Genomic DNA, 24,511 nt, shown 5'->3' with positions numbered 1-24,511 from the left:
AACTAACAATAAACTACTCTCTGGTCAGAGATTCTGTCATGCCTCGCCCATCGCCGGCAAAGCATATACCTTACATAACCCTGCACTGGGTGGGGGCAAAAATTTGGCAGCGATGATGAGTCAATTGGACTTGCCATGAGCAACAAATTTTTCTTAACTAACTAACTTTACAATCACAGAATATATACATGTATGTAGGTACAGAACATGAAATAAAATATAGTGCACACGCACTGAGTACAGAAGATATCAAGCAAAGACAAAATGTATATACAATGAGTACAAAACATATTAACAAATAGCAAAAGTGCACACCCACTGTAGTAGTGAACATTTCAGGAAATCACATATGTATAGGCAACGAGTACAAATCATATTGAGAAATGACAAAAGTGCACACGCACTGTAGTTCAGAACATATCAGCAAATCACAAAATATATAAGCAATGAATACAAATCATGTTAACAAAATGACGAAAGTGCACACGCACTGTAGTACAAAACATATCTGGGAATCACAAAATGTATACGTAAGGAGTACCAATGGCATAAAGTGCACATGCACTGTAAAACTCTCTAATATTTTTTTTACAACAAATATTGACAAATGACAAAAGTGCACACGCACTGAAGTTACACAATGAGTACAAAACATATTAACAAATGGCAAAAGTGCACACGCACTGTAGTTCAGAACATATCAGCAAATCACAAAATGTATAAGCAATAAATACAAATCATGTTAACAAAATAACGAAAGTGCACACGCAGTGTAGTACAAAACATATGTGGTAATCACAAAATGTATACATAAGGAGTACAAATGGCATAAAGTGCACACGCACTGTAAGACTCTCTAATATTTTTTTACAACAAATAAACATAATGAGTACAAATGACAAAAGTGCACACGCACTGAAGTTCAGAACAAATCAGCAAATTACAAAATGTATAAGCAATGAATACAAAACATGTTAACAAAATGACGAAAGTGCACACGCACTGTAATACAGAACATATCTGGAATTACAAAAAAAAAAATGTATACGTAATGAGTACAAATGGCATAAAGTGCACACACACTGAAAAACTCTCTAATATTTTTACAACACATAAACATATCAAGAAGTTAAATAAAGTGCACATGCACTGTAGAATTCTTTAGTATTTTCAGGACAACTGATCTTATTAACAAATGAAATGAAGTGCACACGCACTGTATATGTCCTTTTCATTTTACAAGAATTAGGAAAGGAATGGGAAGGATTGCGTCATGGTTGTAGCACTTTAGATTGCACGCAGCTGCACTGAAACTCCATATCTTTCTACAGAAGCACAACACCAAGTGAGACAATCTGAAGCTCTTTTCCTTGAAGTATTAATCAGTGTAGCCAAGACACTGAAATGTCGTAATAATATTCCATGCTATCATTTTGGTAGTACACTAGGTACACCAAACAGTGGGACCATAATAACATCTCCATCGCTCAAGGTGGTGGACAGCATGTCGTGTCAACACCATGATCTTGTAAAGTCGACCAACGTAGAATTAGTGCAAAAAAAAATATAGTGCTCCATGATCATGACGATAGGCAGGACAAATGGATATTGCAGTAATTTCTGGTAATTAGGTCAGAAGGTGAAGGACATTAAGTCACATAGTAGTCTTCTTTGAGAATTACACTAACAACTGATCTGAGTAACTGGTGGCACTCATCGCCCAGTTACTGAACATTTCTGTACCATGTATGTAGAATTACAGAATAATGTTCATAAATCGTTTGTTTACAGAGAACACTGGCACTCATTGCCCAGCTACAAACCATCAGAAGTCATCATTCTAAACAGAAGCTAATGAATGGCAAGTATTACAGAATAATGTACATTAATCGTTTGTTTACAGAGAACATTGGCACTCACTGCCTAGCTACAAACCATCAGAAGTCATCATTGAAAACAGGAGCTAATAAATGACGTAGTATTACAGAATAATGTTCATAAGTCGTTCGTTTACAGAGAACATTGGCACTAATTGCCTAATTACAAACCATTAGAAGTCATCATTCAAAACAGGAGCTAATAAATGACATAGTATTACAGAATATAATTCATAAATCGTTCGTTTACAGAGAACATTGGCACTCATTGCCTAATTACAAACCATTAGAAGTCATCATTCCAAACAGGAGCTAATAAATGACATAGTATTACAGAATAATGTACATAAATCGTTTGTTTACAGAGAACAATGGCACTCATTGCCCAGCTACAAACCATCAGAAGTCATCATTCAAAACAGAAGCTAATGAATGGCATAGTATTAACATAATTCAGTTAATTATAGTAGTCATTGGCACTCGTTGGCCATCTTATTACAATAATCAGTGGCATTCATTGCCCAGTTACAAAGCATTTTTTTGTGTTCTTCAGAAGTCATTATTCAAAATGTGTTAATTATTGGCATAGCATTTATACATAATTAGTCTAATTATAGTAACCATTGGCATCATATGTCATCTTATTACAATAAACAGTGGCATTCATTGGCCAGTTACAAAGCAATTTTTTTTGTATTATTCAGAAGTCATTATTGAAGTGACATATTATTCAGAGCTGATCAGTATTATTCAGAACTCTCTTAAACTAGTAGCATTATTTGGGACTGGTAATTACTTTGTTTGCTTTTGAGTCATTGCTGCAAATGACGATGTGTAACGTCTTTCGTCATGAGTCAGCTGTAGCAAGGTTATGAAGCAAAGGCAGTATATGTGATCACATTTATAAATGATAGACACAACTGGATAAAAAAAATGCAAGTACTAGTACAGGTTTATTAAGTAACAGGTTTAGTAAGTATCACGAAAAAGCTTCTCCTGGAAAAAATACAAAATGGATTATTGAGCTGAAAGAAGAAACGCATATTATGCTGAAAAGTAATTAACTTCGAATTAACAGGTAGTGAAATGTGTATAAAAATATATATGTCCTCTAGCTGTCCTTTCCAAAACCTTCAGTCATCATACCATACGATATAACACATACTGTCAAAACGAACTGCAACAAATACTTAAATAACTACATAGCATCTCTTAACTAACAGCAAATATATAAACTTCATCATTATTTTCATCTGCAGAGAAAAAAACTTCATTATCCATATTAGCATATTATTCATCATTATCCATATCATCGTAACTCCATTATTATCATCACCTGTAAAGAAAAACTTCATTATCCATATTAGCACATTCTTCATCATTATTCATCACCATTCATTATCATCTGCAAAAGAGTCACTTCATTATTCATTATACAACTATTCCTTATTTCTATCATATTTCATCACTAAAACTAAGATGTGTAGTTCTGGCTGACAGCCTGCATCACTCGCCTCGTATTCTGAAAGAAAAAATCAGTTAAGACTGCTATTCTACGATGTGTATAGTATATTCTCGTTAATGCTTGTTAATACTGATCCATTTACTCTGCATCACGAGGTATTGCATCCTCTATCGTTCATTCCGAAGATGAAATTCCCATTTCTGTTTAATTTATTTCGTTTGCACGTTATTTCTTTCTGAAAATGATGAACAAAGATTAATGTCTTGCATTTAATTCATATACCCATTAGATAAAAACTGGTTTATAGTAACATAATTGAGCATACAGCATAGCATGACAGAAAACGTAATATGTCAAAACATCGACAGTGTTCAGAAGCAAAAATGTACACAGTGTATCACAATGTAGCAGCAAAAAAAAAAAAAAAAAAAAAGTAAAGTAGTCACTATGTTTAGCTATCATAAGGCAAAATGTTAAAGTCAACTGGTGTTTGTTATATCTTAAATATTTCATAGTACATACAAACGAAACAGGAAAAGAATCATATATACATGAAAATGGAAAATATGCACGGTCTGATGTGTAACGGCAAGAAAAGCGACCTGCTAACCTTACCTTGCCGAGCACTTCCCAAGAAAAAATACGACAATCATCAGTAAGTAGTCACATACATATAATTGCATAAGTGGTCATAAAATGTGTAAGTTCATCTGGAAAAATATGCACGGTCTGGTGTGTAACGACAAGAAAAAGCGACCTGCTAACCTTTCCTTGCCGGGCACTTGCCAAGAAAAAATACGATAATCATCAGTAGGTGTTCATGTGAATATAATTGCATAAGCGGTCATAAAAAATTATGAAATGGCATTACAGTGTGATAAATCATAAAGTATTTTCATTCAATAAAAGATTTGGCGTTCGACACGTGGTGGTTCCCTTTGGTTTTTCTGGTTCTCAAAGTTTCGACGTGTACTACATTGGGATGAGGAATGCTGCGAATTCGATATGAACCTGCGTATAGAAGCTCAAATTTACTGCACCTACCTTTTCCTCTATTAGATAAATAGTGTGTACGTACTAATATCTTCTGTCCAATGTGAAAGTCACGGCGTATACAAACCTGTTTTTGCTGTCTGCTCCGGCGCTCTGCCGCACGTTTGATGTTGTTCAGCGCAATGTCAATTATTTCATGGTGTCGTAGTCGACGAGATGTAGGAAAAGTTACTAATTCTTTAACTTTGTTAGGTTATTCAACATTTTTCAGTATAACAGACGGAGATAGCATAGTAGATTCATTTGGTATGGAATTAATTACATCCTGGAATGAGAGTATGTGTGTGTCCCAATCAATATGTTTTTATGGCAGTATATTCTACACAGTTTACCAATTTCTTTCATTAATCGTTCACAAGGGTTCGAAGAAGCATGGTACCTGGATATATAGATCGGAGAAATGTTTCTAGCTCGTAACATACGTGTCCATGTAGTAGATCGAAACTGTGATCTATTGTCGGAAATTACTTTCAACACATGCCCTACATGAAATAGAAAATGTTTTACAAATGCTTTTGAAACAGTTTTAGCAGTAGCTTTGCGTAACGGAGTGAAGTTAACAAATTTTGACGTGAGTTCAACAGCGACAAAGATGTAGCAAAAACCTCTATTAGTTCTGGGAATCGGACCAAAAATGTCTACAGCGGCGATGTGTCTTAATTTAACAGGTACAATGGGATGTAATGGAGGAATATGTGAAGTCGTGTCTGATTTAGCTTTCTGGTAGATTTTACATGACGCTAAAACTCGTCGAATACGTTTCTCCATGTTGGTAAAATAACAGTTCTGTCTCAGTATAAGAAAACATTTTCTAGCTCCGTAATGCGCATAACTTAAATGAGTATACCAGATTAATTTGTTAACAAGTTCGTCAGGAATGCATGATAACCAATTGTTGCTGTCAGGATGAGAGCGGCGAAACAGAATGTCATTGCGTACAGTGTAATGGTTTCTAATGGTTCATTATTCCTATCTTGCCAAAGGTGTTTAATCTCTTTCCATACGTTGTCTTTATTCTGCTCTCGTGCTATGTCTTGTAATGACGACGAAATGAAATTTTCAAATGCAACTTGTTGAATGTACATGACGCTGAAATTCCCTTTGCAGAAGTTGGTTGCGATGTCTTGCTGATTGTTGCTGAGAGAACGGGATAGTGCATCTGCTACAATATTTTGTGTGCCGGGAATGTGAACAATTGTAAAATTAAATTCCTGTAAATAAAGTTTCCATCTGCTTAATCTGTCGTGTGTAAATTTAGCCGAAAGTAAAAATTGTATCGCTCTATGATCTGTGTAAACTGTAGTGTGTCTTCCATAAAGGAAATGCCGAAATCTCGTAAAAGCCCATACAACACATAATGTTTCAAGTTCAGTAACAGAATAATTTCGTTCAGCAGCTGACAGAATGCGACTCGTAAAGGCTATATTTTTAATTACTGTAGTGCCATCTTCTTCAATTTCCTGAAAAATGTGTACGCCTAAAGCGGTGTTAGAATTGTCGGTGGCAATGGAAAAATTTCTGGTAAGATCTGGGTGCGATAAAAGTGGTGCATTCAACAAAGCATGTCTCAAATAACATTCTCGTGAACAAGATTCTGCGTGTCAAAAGTATTGCTCGCGTTACTGGAATATGCAACCTGTAGTGTATCTGGCCAAATTCTATCTGACGTGTTATTATTTTCAGGAGGATGCTGTGGCATTTCGACTATTTGTACTGTTCTGTTATTTCTTCCTGACGTATTACGTTCGGGAGGATACCTACTGTCTGGTTCATTCATGATAATATGTTGTTGCGGATGATTTTGCTGCTGATAACACCGACTGTTATTAAATGTACGCTGAAAATTGTGCTCATTATTTTTAAGTCTGTCATGATAGTCATTTCTATACGGTGCATTGCGATAGGAATTGAAATAGTGTGTTTTCTGTACGTACTGATTCCCTTGTTGCTGTGTGTTACTATTTGTTGGAGCTGGCGCTATATGCGTACGCAGTGAAACATTAAAGCTTGGTTGACCTTGTACATTACATTGTTGGTTAGGTATGCTAACCGGTTGGCTTTCATGCTGTTGCGGAGAAAAACGTCTATTGTTACCAAAATGTGTTTGCGACTGCTGAAAATTTTGTACATACTGATGATTAAAATTTTCTCTGATATTAAAATTATGCTGGTAGTTGTCATTTCGGGAGTGTCTAAAGAGAACTGTCACTTTCGGTGAAATTTGTCATATCGGGTTTTCTTTACACTTTTTTTAATCCTAGGTAGAGCAATAGTTAAAGAGCTGTTTTGATAGATATAAAGGATAGTAGAAGAGAAGGCAGCAGTGCAGAAAACTAAAGATGAAACAGCACTACTATGGCTCAGGGCCCTGTGCACGCTACGGCACATATTAATTAAAGCGTAATGAATCCCCTGAGGTCAATTACGTGCTGCAAATAAAATTTCTGCGTTACAGGCAATGCCGGTGAAAATTCGAAAGCAAGTTGTTGTATCCAATCCAATGCTAGTTTCTGCATTACAGGCAATGCCGATGAAAGTACAAAAATAAATCGACGTATACAGTTCAAAGCGTGTACCTGTGCTCTGTCATTTTCAAATACCTTAGATTTTCTTACGGATAAAAATTGCTTATAATCAACGTTATCGTCTCTGAATGTGTGAACAGGTTCAGGATTGCATAAGAATCTGTATGTCTGTGTCACTTCGTATTCTAAGTCACATGGTCTCTGTAAATTACCTAAATTATACTGGCTGTGTGAGTCTGACAAATGTTCGCAAAGTGGCGTCTGCTGTGACGTATTATTGACTGAAATATTTTTTATCTCTGTCACCTCTTGCTGTAAAGTCGACAATTTTCTACGTAATGTATTATTGGACGAATCTATCTCACTGATCGTCTGCTGTGAATTTTGGAATTCAGGTGTTTGATTAAACGAAATCGGTGAAGTATCCTCTGATTTGCTATCATTATTACTTTCAATAACGTCAATACGACTGGTCAATTCATCATATTTTTCAGTCAGTATTTTTACCTGATCATCGTTTTTAGTGTCAGAAGCATTAATTTGTTTTTGTATTTTACGTGTGGTTTCGTTCAATTTTTTAACATCAGCTTTGATGACATCGGAATCCTGTGTTAGTTCTAATTGTTCGAGTCTGTCGGTCACTGTCTAAATATCTACTGTGTGTGTATCTGTTTTTGATTTAAGATCAGAAATTTCATCATTCAATTCTGTGTTCAACTGCTTGATTGTATTGATTTCGTCCGATACTGTAGCAGTATTGTTATCTACGTATGTTTTTGCTTTCGTAAACAATTTACGTTTATCTTCCTGTCTTTGTGCGGTAATTGTTTCCATAACTTGTCATTTTACTTTATTTTGTTCCTGTATAAATTTACGGAAACGCGTTTCACTGTTTTGAAGGTGGTGATTAAAGCGTTCGTCAATTTGGCTGTTCTGTTGGTCGAATTTCGCGTCTACTTTTGCATCCAGTGTGCGCGAAAGTTCTGCTGTCATTAATTTAAACTCGTCGCGTAACTGTGTTGCTTTTCAGATCATTGTTTACTGACTGCACTAATTTCGTCTCTAAGTTATTCTGTTGTAGCTGTTTGCGTATCCCTTAATTCTTGAGCAACAGATCTAATTTCTTCACTACTTTTCCTAGCACAATCCTCAATTTCCACACGTAATTGTTCCTTAGTATCATGACACTGCGTGGCAATGGCTGTAATCTGTTCACTAAGCTGTCTGGAATTGTTGTCTAATTTTTCATTAAGGTTGTCTTGTTTTTCATTAAGTTGTTTGTTCTGTTCACTAAGTTGTTCGAAATTTTCATTGAGGTTGTCTTGTTTTTCATTAAGTTGTTTGTTCTGTTCACTAAGTTGTTTGTGATTGTAGTCTTGTCTTTCATTAATTTGTTTGGAATTGCTGTCTATTTTTTCATTGCCGATGATCTGTGGAAGAAAGAGTGACAAATTAGTAAATGTGTTGTTGTTGTTGTTGTGGTCTTCAGTCCTGAGACTGGTTTGATGCAGCTCTCCATGCTACTCTATCCTGTGCAAGCTTCTTCATCTCCCAGTACCTACTGCAACCTACATCCTTCTGAATCTGCTTAGTGTATGCATCTCTTGGTCTCCCCCTACGATTTTTACCCTCCACGCTGCCCTCCAATACTAAATTGGTGATCCCTTGATGCCTCAGAACATGTCCTACCAACCGATCCCTTCTTCTGGTCAAGTTGTGCCACAAACTCCTCTTCTCCCCAATCCTATTCAGTACCTCCTCATTAGTTATGTGATCTACCCATCTAATCTTCAGCATTCTTCTGTAGCACCACATTTCGAAAGCTTCTATTCTCTTCTTGTCCAAACTATTTATCGTCCATGTTTCACTTCCATACATGGCTACACTCCATACAAATACTTTCAGAAAAGACTTCCTGACACTTAAATCTATACTCGATGTTAACAAATTTCTCTTCTTCAGAAACGCTTTCTTTGCCATTGCCAGTCTACATTTTATATCCTCTCTACTTCGACCATCATCAGTTATTTTGCTCCCCAAATAGCAAAACTCCTTTACTACTTTAAGTGTCTCATTTCCTAATCTAATACCTCCAACATCACCCGACTTAATTCGACTACATTCCATTATCCTCGTTTTGCTTTTGTTGATGTTCATCTTATACCCTCCTTTCAAGACACTGTCCATTCCGTTCAACTGCTCTTCCAAGTCCTTTGCTGTCTCTGACAGAATTACAATGTCATCGGCGAACCTCAAAGTTTTTATTTCTTCCCCATGGATTTTAATACCTACTCCGAATTTTTCTTTTGTTTCCTTTACTGCTTGCTCAATATACAGATTGAATAACATCGGGGAGAGGCTACAACCCTGTCTTACTCCCTTCCCAACCACTGCTTCCCTTTCATGCCCCTCGACTCTTATAACTGCCATCTGGTTTCTGTACAAATTGTAAATAGCGTTTCGCTCCCTGTATTTTACCCCTGCCACCTTTAGAATTTGAAAGAGAGTATTCCAGTCAACATTGTCAAAAGCTTTCTCTAAGTCTACAAATGCTAGAAACGTAGGTTTGCCTTTCCTTAATCTTTCTTCTAAGATAAGTCGTAAGGTCAGTATTGCCTCACGTGTTCCAGTATTTCTACGGAATCCAAACTGATCTTCCCCGAGGTCGGCTTCTACTAGTTTTTCCATTCGTCTGTAAAGAATTCGTGTTAGTATTTTGCAGCTGTGGCTTATTAAACTGATTGTCCGGTAATTCTCACATCTGTCAACACCTGCTTTCTTTGGAATTGGAATTATTATATTCTTCTTGAAGTCTGAGGGTATTTCGCCTGTTTCATACATCTTGCTTACCAGATGGTAGAGTTTCGTCAGGGCTGGCTCTCCCAAAGCCGTCAGTAGTTCCAATGGAATGTTGTCTACTCCGGGGGCCTTGTTTCGACTCAGGTCTTTCAGTGCTCTGTCAAATTCTTCACGCAGTATCGTATCTCCCATTTCCTCTTCATCTACATCCTCTTCCATTTCCATAATATTGTCCTCAAGTACATCGCCCTTGTATAGACCCTCTATATACTCCTTCCACCTTTCTGCTTTCCCTTCTTTGCTTAGAACTGGGTTTCCATCTGAGCTCTTGATGTTCATACAAGTGGTTCTCTTATCTCCAAAGGTCTCTTTAATTTTCCTGTAGGCAGTATCTATCTTACCCCTAGTGAGATAAGCCTCTACATCCTTACATTTGTCCTCTAGCCATCCCTGCTTAGCCATTTTGCACTTCCTGTCGATCTCATTTTTGAGACGTTTGTATTCCTTTTTGCCTGCTTCATTTACTGCATTTTTATATTTTCTCCTTTCATCAATTAAATTCAATATTTCTTCTGTTACCCAAGGATTTCTATTAGCCCTCGTCTTTTTACCTACTTGATCCTCTGCTGCCTTCACTACTTCATCCCTCAAAGCTACCCATTCTTCTTCTACTGTATTTCTTTCCCCCATTCCCGTCAATTGTTCCCTTATGCTCTCCCTGAAACTCTCTACAACCTCTGGTTCTTTCAGTTTATCCAGGTCCCATCTCCTTAAATTCCCACCTTTTTGCAGTTTCTTCAGTTTTAATCTACAGGTCATAACCAATAGATTGTGGTCAGAGTCCACATCTGCCCCTGGAAATGTCTTACAATTTAAAACCTGGTTCCTAAATCTCTGTCTTACCATTATATAATCTATCTGATACCTTTTAGTATCTCCAGGGTTCTTCCATGTATACAACCTTCTATCATGATTCTTAAACCAAGTATTAGCTATGATTAAGTTGTGCTCTGTGCAAAATTCTACCAGGCGGCTTCCTCTTTCATTTCTTAGCCCCAATCCATATTCACCTACTACGTTTCCTTCTCTCCCTTTCCCTACACTCGAATTCCAGTCACCCATGACTATTAAATTTTCGTCTCCCTTCACTATCTGAATAATTTCTTTTATTTCATCATACATTTCTTCAATTTCTTCGTCATCTGCAGAGCTAGTTGGCATATAAACTTGTACTACTGTAGTAGGTGTGGGCTTCGTATCTATCTTGGCCACAATAATGCGTTCACTAAGCTGTTTGTAGTAGCTTACCCGCGTTCCTATTTTCCTATTCATTATTAAACCTACTCCTGCATTACCCCTATTTGACTTTGTGTTTATAACCCTGTAGTCACCTGACCAGAAGTCTTGTTCCTCCTTCCACCGAACTTCACTAATTCCCACTATATCTAACTTTAACCTATCCATTTCCCTTTTCAAATTTTCTAACCTACCTGCCCGATTAAGGGACCTGACATTCCACGCTCCGATCCGTAGAACGCCAGTTTTCTTTCTCCTGATAACGACATCCTCTTGAGTAGTCCCCGCCCGGAGATCCGAATGGGGGACTATTTTACCTCCGGAATATTTTACCCAAGAGGACGCCATCATCATTTAATCATACAGTAAAGCTGCATGCCCTCGGGAAAAATTACGGCCGTAGTTTCCCCTTGCTTTCAGCCGTTCGCAGTACCAGCACAGCAAGGCCGTTTTGGTTATTGTTACAAGGCCAGATCAGTCAATCATCCAGACTGTTGCCCTTGCAACTACTGAAAAGGCTGCTGCCCCTCTTCAGGAACCACACGTTTGTCTGGCCTCTCAACAGATACCCCTCCGTTGTGGTTGTACCTACGGTACGGCTATCTGTATCGCTGAGGCACGCAAGCCTCCCCACCAACGGCAAGGTCCATGGTTCATGGGGGGGGAAATGTGTTGTGCCAAATGCTAATTACATTTAAGTAAATAAGAGCAGATATATGACTACTTATCAGAAGATTCCCATAGAAATACGATCCTGGCAGGGTCGCCAAGTGTAACCTCTCCGCAGAAAAATAATGAATGATAAATAGGAAAATGAAACCAAATGTAACCTCCCAACAAAATAATTTTAATATAATATGTGAAATGGAACCATGCGTGAACTCCCTACAAAATTGATAAATGAAAATTGACCAAAAACCACACAATAATATTAATTAAATAATGAACCATGAACGAAATGTAACCTCCTACCAGAAATAATAATATCTGGTAAATTTTGTAAGGACAGCAGCGCTGACCTTCGGCCCTGTATTCTGAATAACAAAAGCAAAATTCTTACCTCAATAAAAACTGTAACTATATCTGGTAAATTTTATAAGGACAGCAGCGCTGACCTTCGGCACTGTATTCTGAATAACAAAAGCAAAATTCTTACCTCAATAAAAACTACAACTATATCTGCTCTTATCTATCGACACAGTTTCGTGCAATGCTGGCGTATATATATTTTTTTGATTCTTGGAAGGAATGCATAGGAAAAAATTCTTTAAATTGAAATGAATGCCTTTTCTTCAAAAGAGTGGAAAAATTCTTTAAATTGAAATGAATACTTTTCTTTAAAAGAGTTACTTTATAAAAAAATTATTATTGGGGCATTTTTTCTGAACAAATTGAATTACAATTAACATACATTATTAATTATGCGCAAGGCTGCTTCTTTACCTTCTACAACAATACTCATCCTCCAGAGTCTTGACCAGAGTCGTGACCCGAGCACAAAGCCGACACATGCCGACTCCCTACTACCGTATCCGACTGATTACTACTGCCGACTCGCGCAGACAAGCGCAGACTGACTTCTACTGTCGACTCGCGCAGACAAGTGCAGACTGACTTCTACTGTCGACTTGCGCAGACTAGCGCAGACTCGCGACAAGCAACAACTAACAATAAACTACTTTCTGGTCAGAGAATCTGTCATGCCTCGCCCATCGCCGGCAAAGCATACACTTACAATCTCTTTAAATAACTGTTCTAAGACCTCCTAAGACCTGGCAAAATGGGCTATATTGTCTACCATATGTAATAATTGTAGTCCCTTGCAATTTTAGGTTCTTTAGTGGTTTTCAGTCAGGAGATTTTTTTATGCAGCTCTCCACGTCATTTTACCCCGTACAAGTCTCTTCATCTCCTGGCAACTACTACCGCCCACATTCCTTATAATTTCTTCATAATTTTGTTCCTCATCTCGTCCTCTCCTATTAGTTATTCGGCCTACTCAGCTGTTCAGTATTCTTCTGTGGCAGCACGTTTGATAAGCTTCTATCCACTATTTATGTAAACTGTTAATCGTCCTTGTTCGACATCTGTAAGAAGCGGAAGTCCATACAAACACCTAGAGGTCACAATTCGTAACACCTAAATTTATATTAAATAGATGTTAACAACCTTCTCATTTTTCAGGAATACTTTTCTTGCTAATGAAAAATCCGCATATTTTATCCACTCTAATTTGAATGTCGTCAGTTATTTTCCAGCCAATCTCGCAAAACTCGTTTGCTATTTTAATGCCACTTTTACTAACTGATTTCGTCAGCAATCCCTGATTTCAATAGACTAAATTCTGTTAACTTGTTTTCCTTTTGTTGATATTCCCCCTACAGCAGCTTTTCCAGACAGTATCCATTCCTTTGCAGTCTCTGGCAGAATTGCATCAGTAACAACCATCAAAGTTTCCATTCCTCCTGTTGTACTTTATACTTCAGATATTTTCTGGTGCTTCCTTCATTGTATCTTCAATGTGCAAATACACTCAAGTACCCTAAATAATCGGTCAGCCTGTACGTGTCAGCTTACGTACGGTGGAGTGACGCGGCGCGGCCTTTCGTTTTGCAGATGTACTCGATGCGGCGGCTGATGCAGGGCCCCTTCACGGAGCAGAAGGCGCCTCTCGCGAACAACGTGCGGCCCCTGCAGCACCTGCACCACCGCACCGTCAGGACAAACATCGACTTCTTCCGGCGCAAGGTGAGACCGAGCACCAGTAGCGACTGCTGGTGTTACGAATTATTGCACAGTTATCACTGTGTTAATGAAAAACATATCCATCTGTATCTTCCAATCTCATGTTAGACGAAGGAAGAAAACAATGCTCAACGTAAATTTTATATACATTGTTCTAAAAGTATCAGTCGAGCAACATCTAAACTATGAATTGTGTACTAAGTAGAGATGTTGCCATTATTTTCCATTTTTCTCACTCTTGCCCTCCTCGTCCTCGTCCACCGGAGTTCTACTGCTATTTTACCCCACAAAACGTTTTTCCGGATCACCTGTATGTATGTAAGTTCCGAATCGCCGTAGGTAATCCATTGTCGCGCAAACACTGAAACGCGCCTGCGCAGTGACTCCTGGCGTTGCTCTTAAGACAACACTATTTCCATTGACATTGTCGCAGCGCGCTGTTTATGCTGTCAGTTCAATACGTTTAAAAGAACTGATCAGCCCGCCGACTGTGAAATACGTCCGCTGATTCGGTTTTTGATAGTAAGGAACGTTGCAGCAGTGGAAATTCATCAGCAGACAAGTCAGGTGTGTAGCCCCAATACGATGAGTTACAGCAGAGTGCGAGAGGTTTCAAGGACGGGCGGGAATATATGATGAACCACGACCAGGCCGACCATCAATGATCTAAGGAGATTTGGTCAAAGCCTCGGACGAAAAGATTCGTAAAGAATGAAAATTCCGAATTTCAAATCTAGGACTGAAATTTCCAAATGTAGGTAGAACAACTTTGCATTAAATTGTCTCTGTAATGTTCCAATTTCGCGAGTTATGCGCACATTCTCTTCCAACGCTGCTTACTGAAAAACACATGTTTTCGACCACCACAAAATGTAGAAATACAGAATAAGCTATCTGAACTTCTGACGTCTGGAGTTCTTTTGCTGCATGACAATGTCAGACCCAAATCGGCCTTTCACATCCAAACTCTAATCAGATCTTTTGAATGGGAACAGATTATTCACCCACCGTACATTCCAGAATTGACGTAGAGCAATTTTCACTCGTTCCGCTATCTAAAGGAGTTTCTCGGCGGAAAGCTCTTCGGGAACAGATGACGAACTGAAATAAACTGTGAAAGTCTGGTTATCCTTATTCGGCGGCAGACGTCTATGACTTAGGGATGAAAAAGCTTGAAAAACCTTATAACAAATGTTTAAACAAATACGAAAACTATGTATAAAATATAGAAACATTTGAGGAATTAAATGAAAACAGGTTTTTGAAAGAAATCTGTGGTAGTTTATGTTTTATAAGAAATCTGACCATACTTTCCGAACAATCATTGGAATTCGTTCAGCCAAACCATATATGACTATCCTAATTTGTACACGTAAAAATCCTTTCCAGCTTCAACCCCATACCGGTCGTTGAGATGTTACACCCTACATAGTATTCTTACTTTCCCGATGTTAATTCCCCCCCCCCACCCCCACCCCCCCATGAGCCATGGACCTTGCCGTTGGTGGGGAGGCTTGCGTGCCTCAGCGATACAGATAGCCGTACCGTAGGTACAACCACAACGGAGGGGTATCTGTTGAGAGGCCAGACAAACGTGTGGTTCCTGAAGAGGGGCAGCAGCCTTTTCAGTAGTTGCAAGGGCAACAGTCTGGATGATTCACTGATCTGGCCTTGTAACAATAACCAAAACGGCCTTGCTGTGCTGGTACTGCGAACGGCTGAAAGCAAGGGGAAACTACGGCCGTAATTTTTCCCGAGGGCATGCAGCTTTACTGTATGATTAAATGATGATGGCGTCCTCTTGGGTAAAATATTCCGGAGGTAAAATAGTCCCCCATTCGGATCTCCGGGCGGGGACTACTCAACAGGGTGTCGTTATCAGGAGAAAGAAAACTGGCGTTCTACGGATCGGAGCGTGGAATGTCAGGTCCCTTAATCGGGCAGGTAGGTTAGAAAATTTGAAAAGGGAAATGGATAGGTTAAAGTTAGATATAGTGGGAATTAGTGAAGTTCGGTGGCAGGAGGAACAAGACTTCTGGTCAGGTGACTACAGGGTTATAAACACAACGTCAAATAGGGGTAATGCAGGAGTAGGTTTAATAGTGAATAGGAAAATAGGAACGCAGGTAAGCTACTACAAACAGCTTAGTGAACGCATTATTGTGGCCAAGATAGATACGAAGCCCACACCTACTACAGTAGTACAAGTTTATATGCCAACTAGCTCTGCAGATGACGAAGAAATTGAAGAAATGTATGATGAAATAAAAGAAATTATTCAGATAGTGAAGGGAGACGAAAATTTAATAGTCATGGGTGACTGGAATTCGAGTGTAGGAAAGGGAGAGAAGGAAACGTAGTAGGAGAATATGGATTGGGGCTAAGGAATGAATGAGGAAGCCGCCTGGTAGAATTTTGCACAGAGCACAACTTAATCATAGCTAACACTTGGTTTAAGAATCACGAAAGAAGGTTGTATACATGGAAGAACCCTGGAGATACTAAAAGGTATCAGATAGATTATATAATGGTAAGACAGAGATTTAGGAACCAGGTTTTAAATTGTAAGACATTTCCAGGGGCAGATGTGGACTCTGACCACAATCTATTGGTTATGACCTGTAGATTAAAACTGAAGAAACTGCAAAAAGGTGGGAATTTAAGGAGATGGGACCTGGATAAACTGAAAGAACCAGAGGTTGTACAGAGTTTCAGGGAGAGCATAAGGGAACAATTGACAGGAATGGGGGAAAGAAATACGGTAGAAGAAGAATGGGTAGCTTTGAGGGATGAAGTAGTGAAGGCAGCAGAGGATCAAGTAGATAAAAAGACGAGGGCTAGTAGAAATCCTTGGGTAACAAAAGAAATTTGAATTTAATTGATGAAAGAAGAAAATATAAAAATGCAGTAAATGAAGCAGGCAAAAAGGAATACAAATGTCTCAAAAATGAGATCGACAGGAAGTGCAAAATGGCTAAGCAGGGATGGCTAGAGGACAAATGTAAGGATGTAGAGGCTTATCTCACTAGGGGTAAGATAGATACTGCCTACAAGAAAATTAAAGAGACCTTTGGAGAAAAGAGAACCACTTGTATGAACATCAAGAGCTCAGACGGAAACCCAGTTCTAAGCAAAGAAGGGAAAGCAGAAAGGTGGAAGGGGTATATAGAGGGTCTATACAAGGGCGATGTACTTGAGGACAATATTATGGAAATGGAAGAGGATGTAGATGAAGATGAAATGGGAGATAAGATGCTGCGTGAAGAGTTTGACAGAGCACTGAAAGACCTGAGTCGAAACAAGGCCCCCAGAGTAGACAACATTCCATTAGAACTACTGACGGCCTTGGTAGAGCCAGTCCTGACAAGACTCTACCATCTGGTGAGCAAGATGTATGAAACAGGCGAAATACCCTCAGACTTCAAGAAGAATATAATAATTCCAATCCCAAAGAAAGCAGGTGTTGACAGATGTGAGAATTACCGAACAATCAGTTTAATAAGCCACAGCTGCAAAATACTAACACGAATTCTTTACAGACGAATGGAAAAACTAGTAGAAGCCGACCTCGGGGAAGATCAGTTTGGATTCCGTAGAAATACTGGAACACGTGAGGCATTACTGACCTTACGACTTATCTTAGAAGAAAGATTAAGGAAAGGCAAACCTACGTTTCTAGCATTTGTAGACTTAGAGAAAGCTTTTGACAATGTTGACTGGAATACTCTCTTTCAAATTCTAAAGGTGGCAGGGGTAAAATACAGGGAGCGAAAGGCTGTTTACAATTTGTACAGAAACCAGATGGCAGTTATAAGAGTCGAGGGACATGAAAGGGAAGCAGTGGTTGGGACGGGAGTAAGACAGGGTTGAAGCCTCTCCCCGATGTTATTCAATCTGTATATTGAGCAAGCAGTAAAGGAAACAAAAGAAAAATTCGGAGTAGGTATTAAAATCCATGGAGAAGAAATAAAAACTTTGAGGTTCGCCGAAGACATTGTAATTCTGTCAGAGACAGCAAAGGACTAGGAAGAGCAGTTGAACAGAATGGATGGTGTCTTGAAGGGAGGATATAAGATGAACATCAACAAAAGCAAAACGAGGATAATGGAATGTAGTTGAATTAAGTCGGGTGATGCTGAGGGTATTAGACTAGGAATTGAGACAAAGTAGTAAAGGAGTTTTGCTATTTGGGGAGCAAAATAACTGATGATGGTCGAAGTAGAGAGGATATAAAATGTAGACTGGCAATGGCAAGGAAAGCGTTTCTGAAGAAGAGAAATTTGTTAACATCGAGTATAGATTTAAGTGTCAGGAACTCATTTCTGAAAGTATTTGTATGGAGTGTAGCCATGTATGGAAGTGAAACATGGACGGTAAATAGTTTGGACAAGAAGAGAATAGAAGCTTTCGAAATGTGGTGCTACAGAAGAATGCTGAAGATTAGATGGGTAGATCACATAACTAATGAGGAGGTACTGAATAGGATTGGGGAGAAGAGGAGTTTGTGGCACAACTTGACCAGAAGAAGGGATCGGTTGGTAGGACATGTTCTGAGGCATCAAGGGATCACCAATTTAGTATTGGAGGGCAGCGTGGAGGGTAAAAATCGTAGAGGGAGACCAAGAGATGAATACACTAAGCAGATTCAGAAGGATGTAGGTTGCAGTAGGTACTGGGAGATGAAGAAGCTTGCACAGGATAGAGTAGCATGGAGAGCTGCATCAAACCAGTCTCAGGACTGAAGACCACAACAACAACAACAATTCATATTTCGCACCGCGTAACACGCTTGCGGGGCAGGGTGGTAGCAATACCTGGATCGAATGGGCCAGTTGCATTATCGACTGTGATCTGGTACACCGGCCACCGTGAGTATGGTTTCTAGGAGATCTCCCACGCTTGTTTAAGCAAATACCACCTGGTTCTCAAATTGCGCCGCAGAGAATACGATACACAAACTGCTATAACACGATAACGTACGGAACAAAGATTACACTAGTCACAGACAGACGGCAGTCGCTGCGTGTCTCCATTAGGTTACCTTTGACCACTGTGGTGCCAGGTAGAGCATTTCACCATAAGATTAAATAATAAGATAAAAGATCTGCAAACTCCTCCCGCGTCAGACGGGATAAACGCTAGGGAAAACTAGTACCACAAGCAGGAGACTGTGATTGCTGTTAGTATCAATACTGGTTGAAATGCACCTGGAATTCCAGCGTTCCCACCTCCATCCAGATCACAGTGGTTGACAGATTTGCCCAGTGCTGACAGTAAAAATAAATTGATTATAAAAGATAAATAGAAGTACGTTGTTTTCTTGAAATTATTCAATGCATTCCGCCGTTCATACATTTCTCTGTCTGGTAACTAGTTAAAGCTACATGTTGTGACCCATTTCTGTGACCGTTCATTTATAACATTGAAATATTGACGCAAGGGGATCTAGTTTTCCCCACGTAGTGTATCATGCCGACTGGGTGGCACCATGCATTTCAGCATGATTAATTTAGCTAAGGAACCTCACTTGGTGCTATTAAATATGAAAAGTCCCCTTAGAAAAATTGTACATAACTGTGTTTAAACTAACACACAATATTTTTAGCGCAACGCAATCTGACTTTTAAAAATCCCTACAAACGAATGGCCCTGACTAACATTAACCTATACGTTTTACAAATCACTTACCTCACAAAAATCTTCGTTACTCGAACTACTGCAAACAGCGAGCGCCACTACTGCCAGCTAAATAAAAGATTCGAATTACTGAAGGCACTAACTACTGATAAGCATAGTTAGCAAATGAACAATGCAAACCAGCCACAGACTGCACACAGCACAGTCAGTGATTTTCATACAGAGCGCTACGTGGCGTTACCAATAAGAAAACCTAAGCAGCCTACTTACATAGCCCCCATGCTCCCCACTAAAAATTTTACGAATTGTTTTGGGCACTGGCCAATACAGATTTGTTAAAAATTTTTCGCAATTACAATAACAAAGAAATCATATGCATATGCTTATTGATACAATGTTGGTCAAAAGCTAAAATTTTCTCACAGTCCATAAAGACAGTCCTGATTGTTCATCACAGTAAAATAACAGTGTTTTTCTCAAAGTCTAAGCAGTAAAAGAAAATGCACACAGACGTAGTGGATTTCCATGCAGTCTTGAAGAAGTAGTGTTGTCCTTCCAACGGAAAGACGGAGCTGACTCTTGACATGCAGACAGGTAATGGGCCACACCAGAGCAAACCCACAGCAGAGTCAGTCGAAGTTTTGAAGAATATTGGTAGGTAGGTCATCGCAGAGTAGACCCACTGTAGTCCTGGTAGAGATTACGGTATTGGTGGGCCACCAGAGGTGCAGACCCAGTGCAATCATTGTAGAAATAATGGTATTGGTGGGCCATCAAAGATGCAGACCCACTGTAGTCCTTGTAGAGACGGCTAGCAGTCATCTGTTGCGACTGTGCAGGTGCATAATCACCATCGAAGAGTTTTGCGGAGAATATAGAAAGTCCATAAACCACTCACAAACCACTCACAAAGTTTGTGGAATTGTCCTTAGAACCAGCAATGCTGTCAATCAGTCCCTTGCTGAAATATTAACACACGTCCAAACACTAACAGTCCTCTTTTTTTTCACATATTGTGCATATACTATGACCAACAGAAATATGTGCAGTGAAATAAATGCTTACAAGTTACTTAATTTGATGGTGTCAATTACAATTTTATAACATGAGAATCCAATAACAAATGTACAAAATACATTATTAAAGAACATAACAGTACAGATAACATTTGTAGTAACACAGGCTTTACAAAAGAATCGAAATAACATATACATCCGTGTTACAGGAATTATGACGTAAGTACATACATAAAAGATCATAAAAGCTTTTGAAACATCAACTTCACACATGAGCATTAAAACAAAACAGAATAAATAATGTCTAAACATCTTTACAAAGTCAATAACATATTATCAGAAAAATTCTACAGCGTAACTGTCATCAAATAAACACATAAAGACAGGAAGAACACAAATACCCACAGCTACACAAACACGTAGTGGAATAACGCAAGGAAAGGAGAGGGTTTGTTTTACTGCAGTATTTTGCATGGAGATCTCCCTTCGTTCATCATTATTCCCAAAAAGTCCTATCTAACCCTGCTTTCTGTATTCTATTCATCCTCTTTCAAAATCCTTTTCTGGCTAAACCATATTCTTATAGCTTCTCAATGCATTTCTTCCAATTCATCGCAACTCGTTCTCTTATGTAGCCTACCCCATCTTAAGCTAACTTAAATCTACTGAGCTCAGATGCATAAACTAAGGGACGAGGCAATGCAGCAACACAAAACAATTAACACAAACAGCAATTTAAAAAATTGAAATTGACAAAGCTAGCAGCATTAAATCTAAATTAGCAGAGCAATTGCAATATTACAACTAATATGAGGCAATGTGCAGCAAACAAGAAAAATAAATCAGTAGTAAAACTGGCTTAACAGGGTAATACAAAGTGAAATTTATTAGCACTATACCTGGAAAACAGCAGCAGCAAATGCAATAACTTACACCTAAACATGACAAAGCTCAAGCAGAAAAAATATTACAGTAAAAATGGCCATGTCTAATACCTATGTCACATCTTAACACTAGAGTGATGCATCACAATAACTTACTCTAGCAGACAAGTTACCAAATGGTTAAAAAATTATTTATGCAATTCCTGTGAAGGGAAATGTCTTTTTGTGCTCCCTCGTTTTTTTTGGAAGTAGATCATAAAATGGTTATTTACTGGATCTGTAGACAGAAAATATTTATATTAGTACATCTATTAAATTTTACTTTAACCAAACGATATTAAACGAAATGAGCATATATATATATATATATATATATATATATATATATATATATATATATATATATATATATATAAAGCAACATATGGCGTCTCCAAAGGCAAAAAAAAATCTCTCAACTAGAAAGACAATAGATGTAAAATGTTTCTCATCATTTCATTAGGCATTTTAGTAAATGTCATAAATTAAGAGCTCCACAGTGTAATCATATGTTTTCAACTTTGAGCGTGTCGTATTTGCGATGCTTTCGACAAAGAAATGTTAATAGCGAGGATAATGGCCCTTTTTTTCTCCACCTAATGGCTTTCTTTTGTCAGACGACTATCTCTCAGCTGGGCGCCCAAAATGCATTACGTCAAGGTCACTTACCTTTCTTACTGAAATATTTGCGACATCAGTTTCCGCTACAGTGACAGTCTCATTTAAAAATTTCACATGTCGAGAATTTGCGTTACAAATGTGTAGAAACAATTCCTGTAAATATAACAGAGTCCAAAAAATTTTCGGCGGTATTGTGGTACATTCACGCATTTACACACATTTCATAACTCTTAAAGTACGATTCTTGGTTTCCAACATCCTTTTTCACAAGTCAGAGTCCCTAACAAGTATTCATTATTCCTTACCTTATTACACATATAAATATTCGTCGACACTTCTTCAATATTTCATCATAATAAATACGTAGCATAATCAAATTCCTCATATAGCATCAGCTTATTGATCATAAACATACCTCAACAGCATAATACACATTGTCATCGTAATAATAGCATCATAAAAATTCAGCCAAATCTCAAAAACGTTGTAACTTCCTGCAATAATTTCAAAACCTAAAAAAAATTCTCTGCTCATTGCAATAGTGTCATCTACCTCAGTCGTACTTTAAAAATCATGATCCCATACCAAATATATCATTCAAAGCTCTCATAATATCACAATGGTTCCGAAAAATATGAACAGTTCGCAAAGTACAGACAAAATACAATTTCGTAAGTGTGAAGTTATCCAAAGGTGTAATTGTGTCACAGATGTAGTAAAATAAATGTTTGTCTCTCTCAGTTAAATGATCAGATAGCTGTGTACTTTATGTGTTAGAGAAATATGGTACCGATGTGTAAAGTTGTATAAGAAAATACCATATTAGCTAGGGCTCCTTGTACTTGCCAAACACATGGTCTACAAAGTAAGCGTGTACCCCCCTGAGGATTAATGTAATTATACCCTCAGGTGTTACAGATTACAGCAATGGAATGAAATGTATCACGGAAAACCTTTGTATCATTGTAATTCAAAACTCTTTAAAAATAAATGTTTTAAGTACAAAATTAATCACTCAAATACGTTTACTGTAGTGCTAAACTGTGCGTCTTGTTGTAAGATAAGCTCTGTGGAAGTGTCGTAGTTATCGTCCTCCGAAAGCTAATATCTGCAGAAGTCAATGTACTTACCTATGATAAACAAAAGTGAAATGCTTTGCGTATAGGTATCTTAGTTATTACACTTATTGCCGTGATGAAGAAAGTACTGTGCTGTAACGCATTGTTGTGCTACAGAAAAGGCTGTCTCATTGTAGCTATACCACAAAAGTTACTACTAAAACATGTTTTCCTTTCCAGAAGAATTCAGAAAAACTGTGGAGATATAAAACAGAAGCACCGCAATATTGTAAATTGTCACTCATTAATAGCGTCGTGATAAAATCGTGTAGCTGTCACATAAACTAACCACTGTGTCATCTGGTATCTCACAGAAAGTACTTTAAATCCAGAATGTATTTTCAAGTAAACCAAAATGTTGCATTAAAATCTCATTAGCTGTACCAGTATATGTTGTTAGTATGTAAGCCTGATAGTTGTTACGTAATCATGCAACTAACAAGCAAGAATGTAGAAATACAAACACTGTGTCGTCTGTTCACTATAACAATTCATTCGTAATTTCTGTTTAAATAAGTTGCCCAGGTTCTTGACTGGATAGTTAACTTTAAAACATAGTTACATGTTAACAGTTTCTAAGTGTGACAAAGAGTGCCAATAACGTGAAGTGAAAAATTTTATAGCAAAGGCTAAGTTAAAAAGCAGATTATCTTTCAATAAACGGTTTTACATGTGAAATGTGGTGTAAACCTTTACCCTTTCTAGTATGCAGAGTTTCAACTTCAAAGTAATTATCATGTTGTATACGTCGATAAGAAGTGCTAAAATTTTTCTCAAGGTTAGCGTCTATGTTATTTTTCGCTGAGCCAGCTGGCGCACATGGCTGCCTGCGGTGCGAGTCATTGTCTGCTATCTCTTTGTTGGAGTGCGTCGTTATTGGGATTAGGAGACCTAATATCTACAAATTCAACTTGCCGAGAGGGCCCAGCCCTGTTTGAATCCCGCCAGTTCTGATGAAATTCAGGTCTGTCGTTATGATTATATCGTCTGTCGTCATGTCGGTAGTTCGTGTTGTGTCTTTCTTGTCGGTTAAGTGGTGGAGAATTTCTCCCTGAATTATCACTGCACGGTGGACCGTTGCGTCTGAAGTTATTCGGTCTCCCGTGATAATAATAGTTCCGGTTGCCATATCGTCTGTTTCTATGATTGTCTCTGTCATATTCATTACTACGGAAATGCGATGTTTTTCTGTAATATTACTCTGCCAGTGGTTGTCATATGGGAGGTGTCTGTTTTGTTCACGATTCGCGTTGTAAGAACAGCCTTGTCGTGTCCAGTTATTATTTCTTTCATCGCAAAATTGCGACGGATGTGACCTGTAATTATTGTGTTCCTGTTTTCGCGTTCCGCGATTGTCAGTGTCAATTTCTAATTCTTGTAAGAGTCCCTGAAATCTTCAGTGTCGTCTTTGCAACGTCCTGCCAAAATAATATGTC

The 24,511-nt window shown here is 38.3% G+C and overlaps 1 protein-coding gene across 1 annotated transcript in view; it reads left to right on the top strand.

Annotated features, from left to right (window-relative positions):
* The window catches only part of LOC126199176 (carbonic anhydrase-related protein 10-like), a 938,705-nt gene that overhangs the window by 866,296 nt on the left and 47,898 nt on the right, over positions 1 to 24,511 (top strand). Inside the window, exon 8 of the mRNA XM_049935947.1 lies at positions 13,632 to 13,763. Within this exon, the coding sequence (XP_049791904.1) occupies positions 13,632 to 13,763 (132 nt within the window). The remainder of the gene's footprint in view (positions 1 to 13,631; positions 13,764 to 24,511) is intronic.

This window comes from Schistocerca nitens, chromosome 8, assembly GCF_023898315.1.
Source record: "Schistocerca nitens isolate TAMUIC-IGC-003100 chromosome 8, iqSchNite1.1, whole genome shotgun sequence".
NCBI classification, from domain to species: Eukaryota; Metazoa; Arthropoda; class Insecta; order Orthoptera; family Acrididae; genus Schistocerca; species Schistocerca nitens.
Note: the sequence above shows the minus strand (reverse complement) of the source record. Positions and strands in the feature narration are given on the sequence as shown.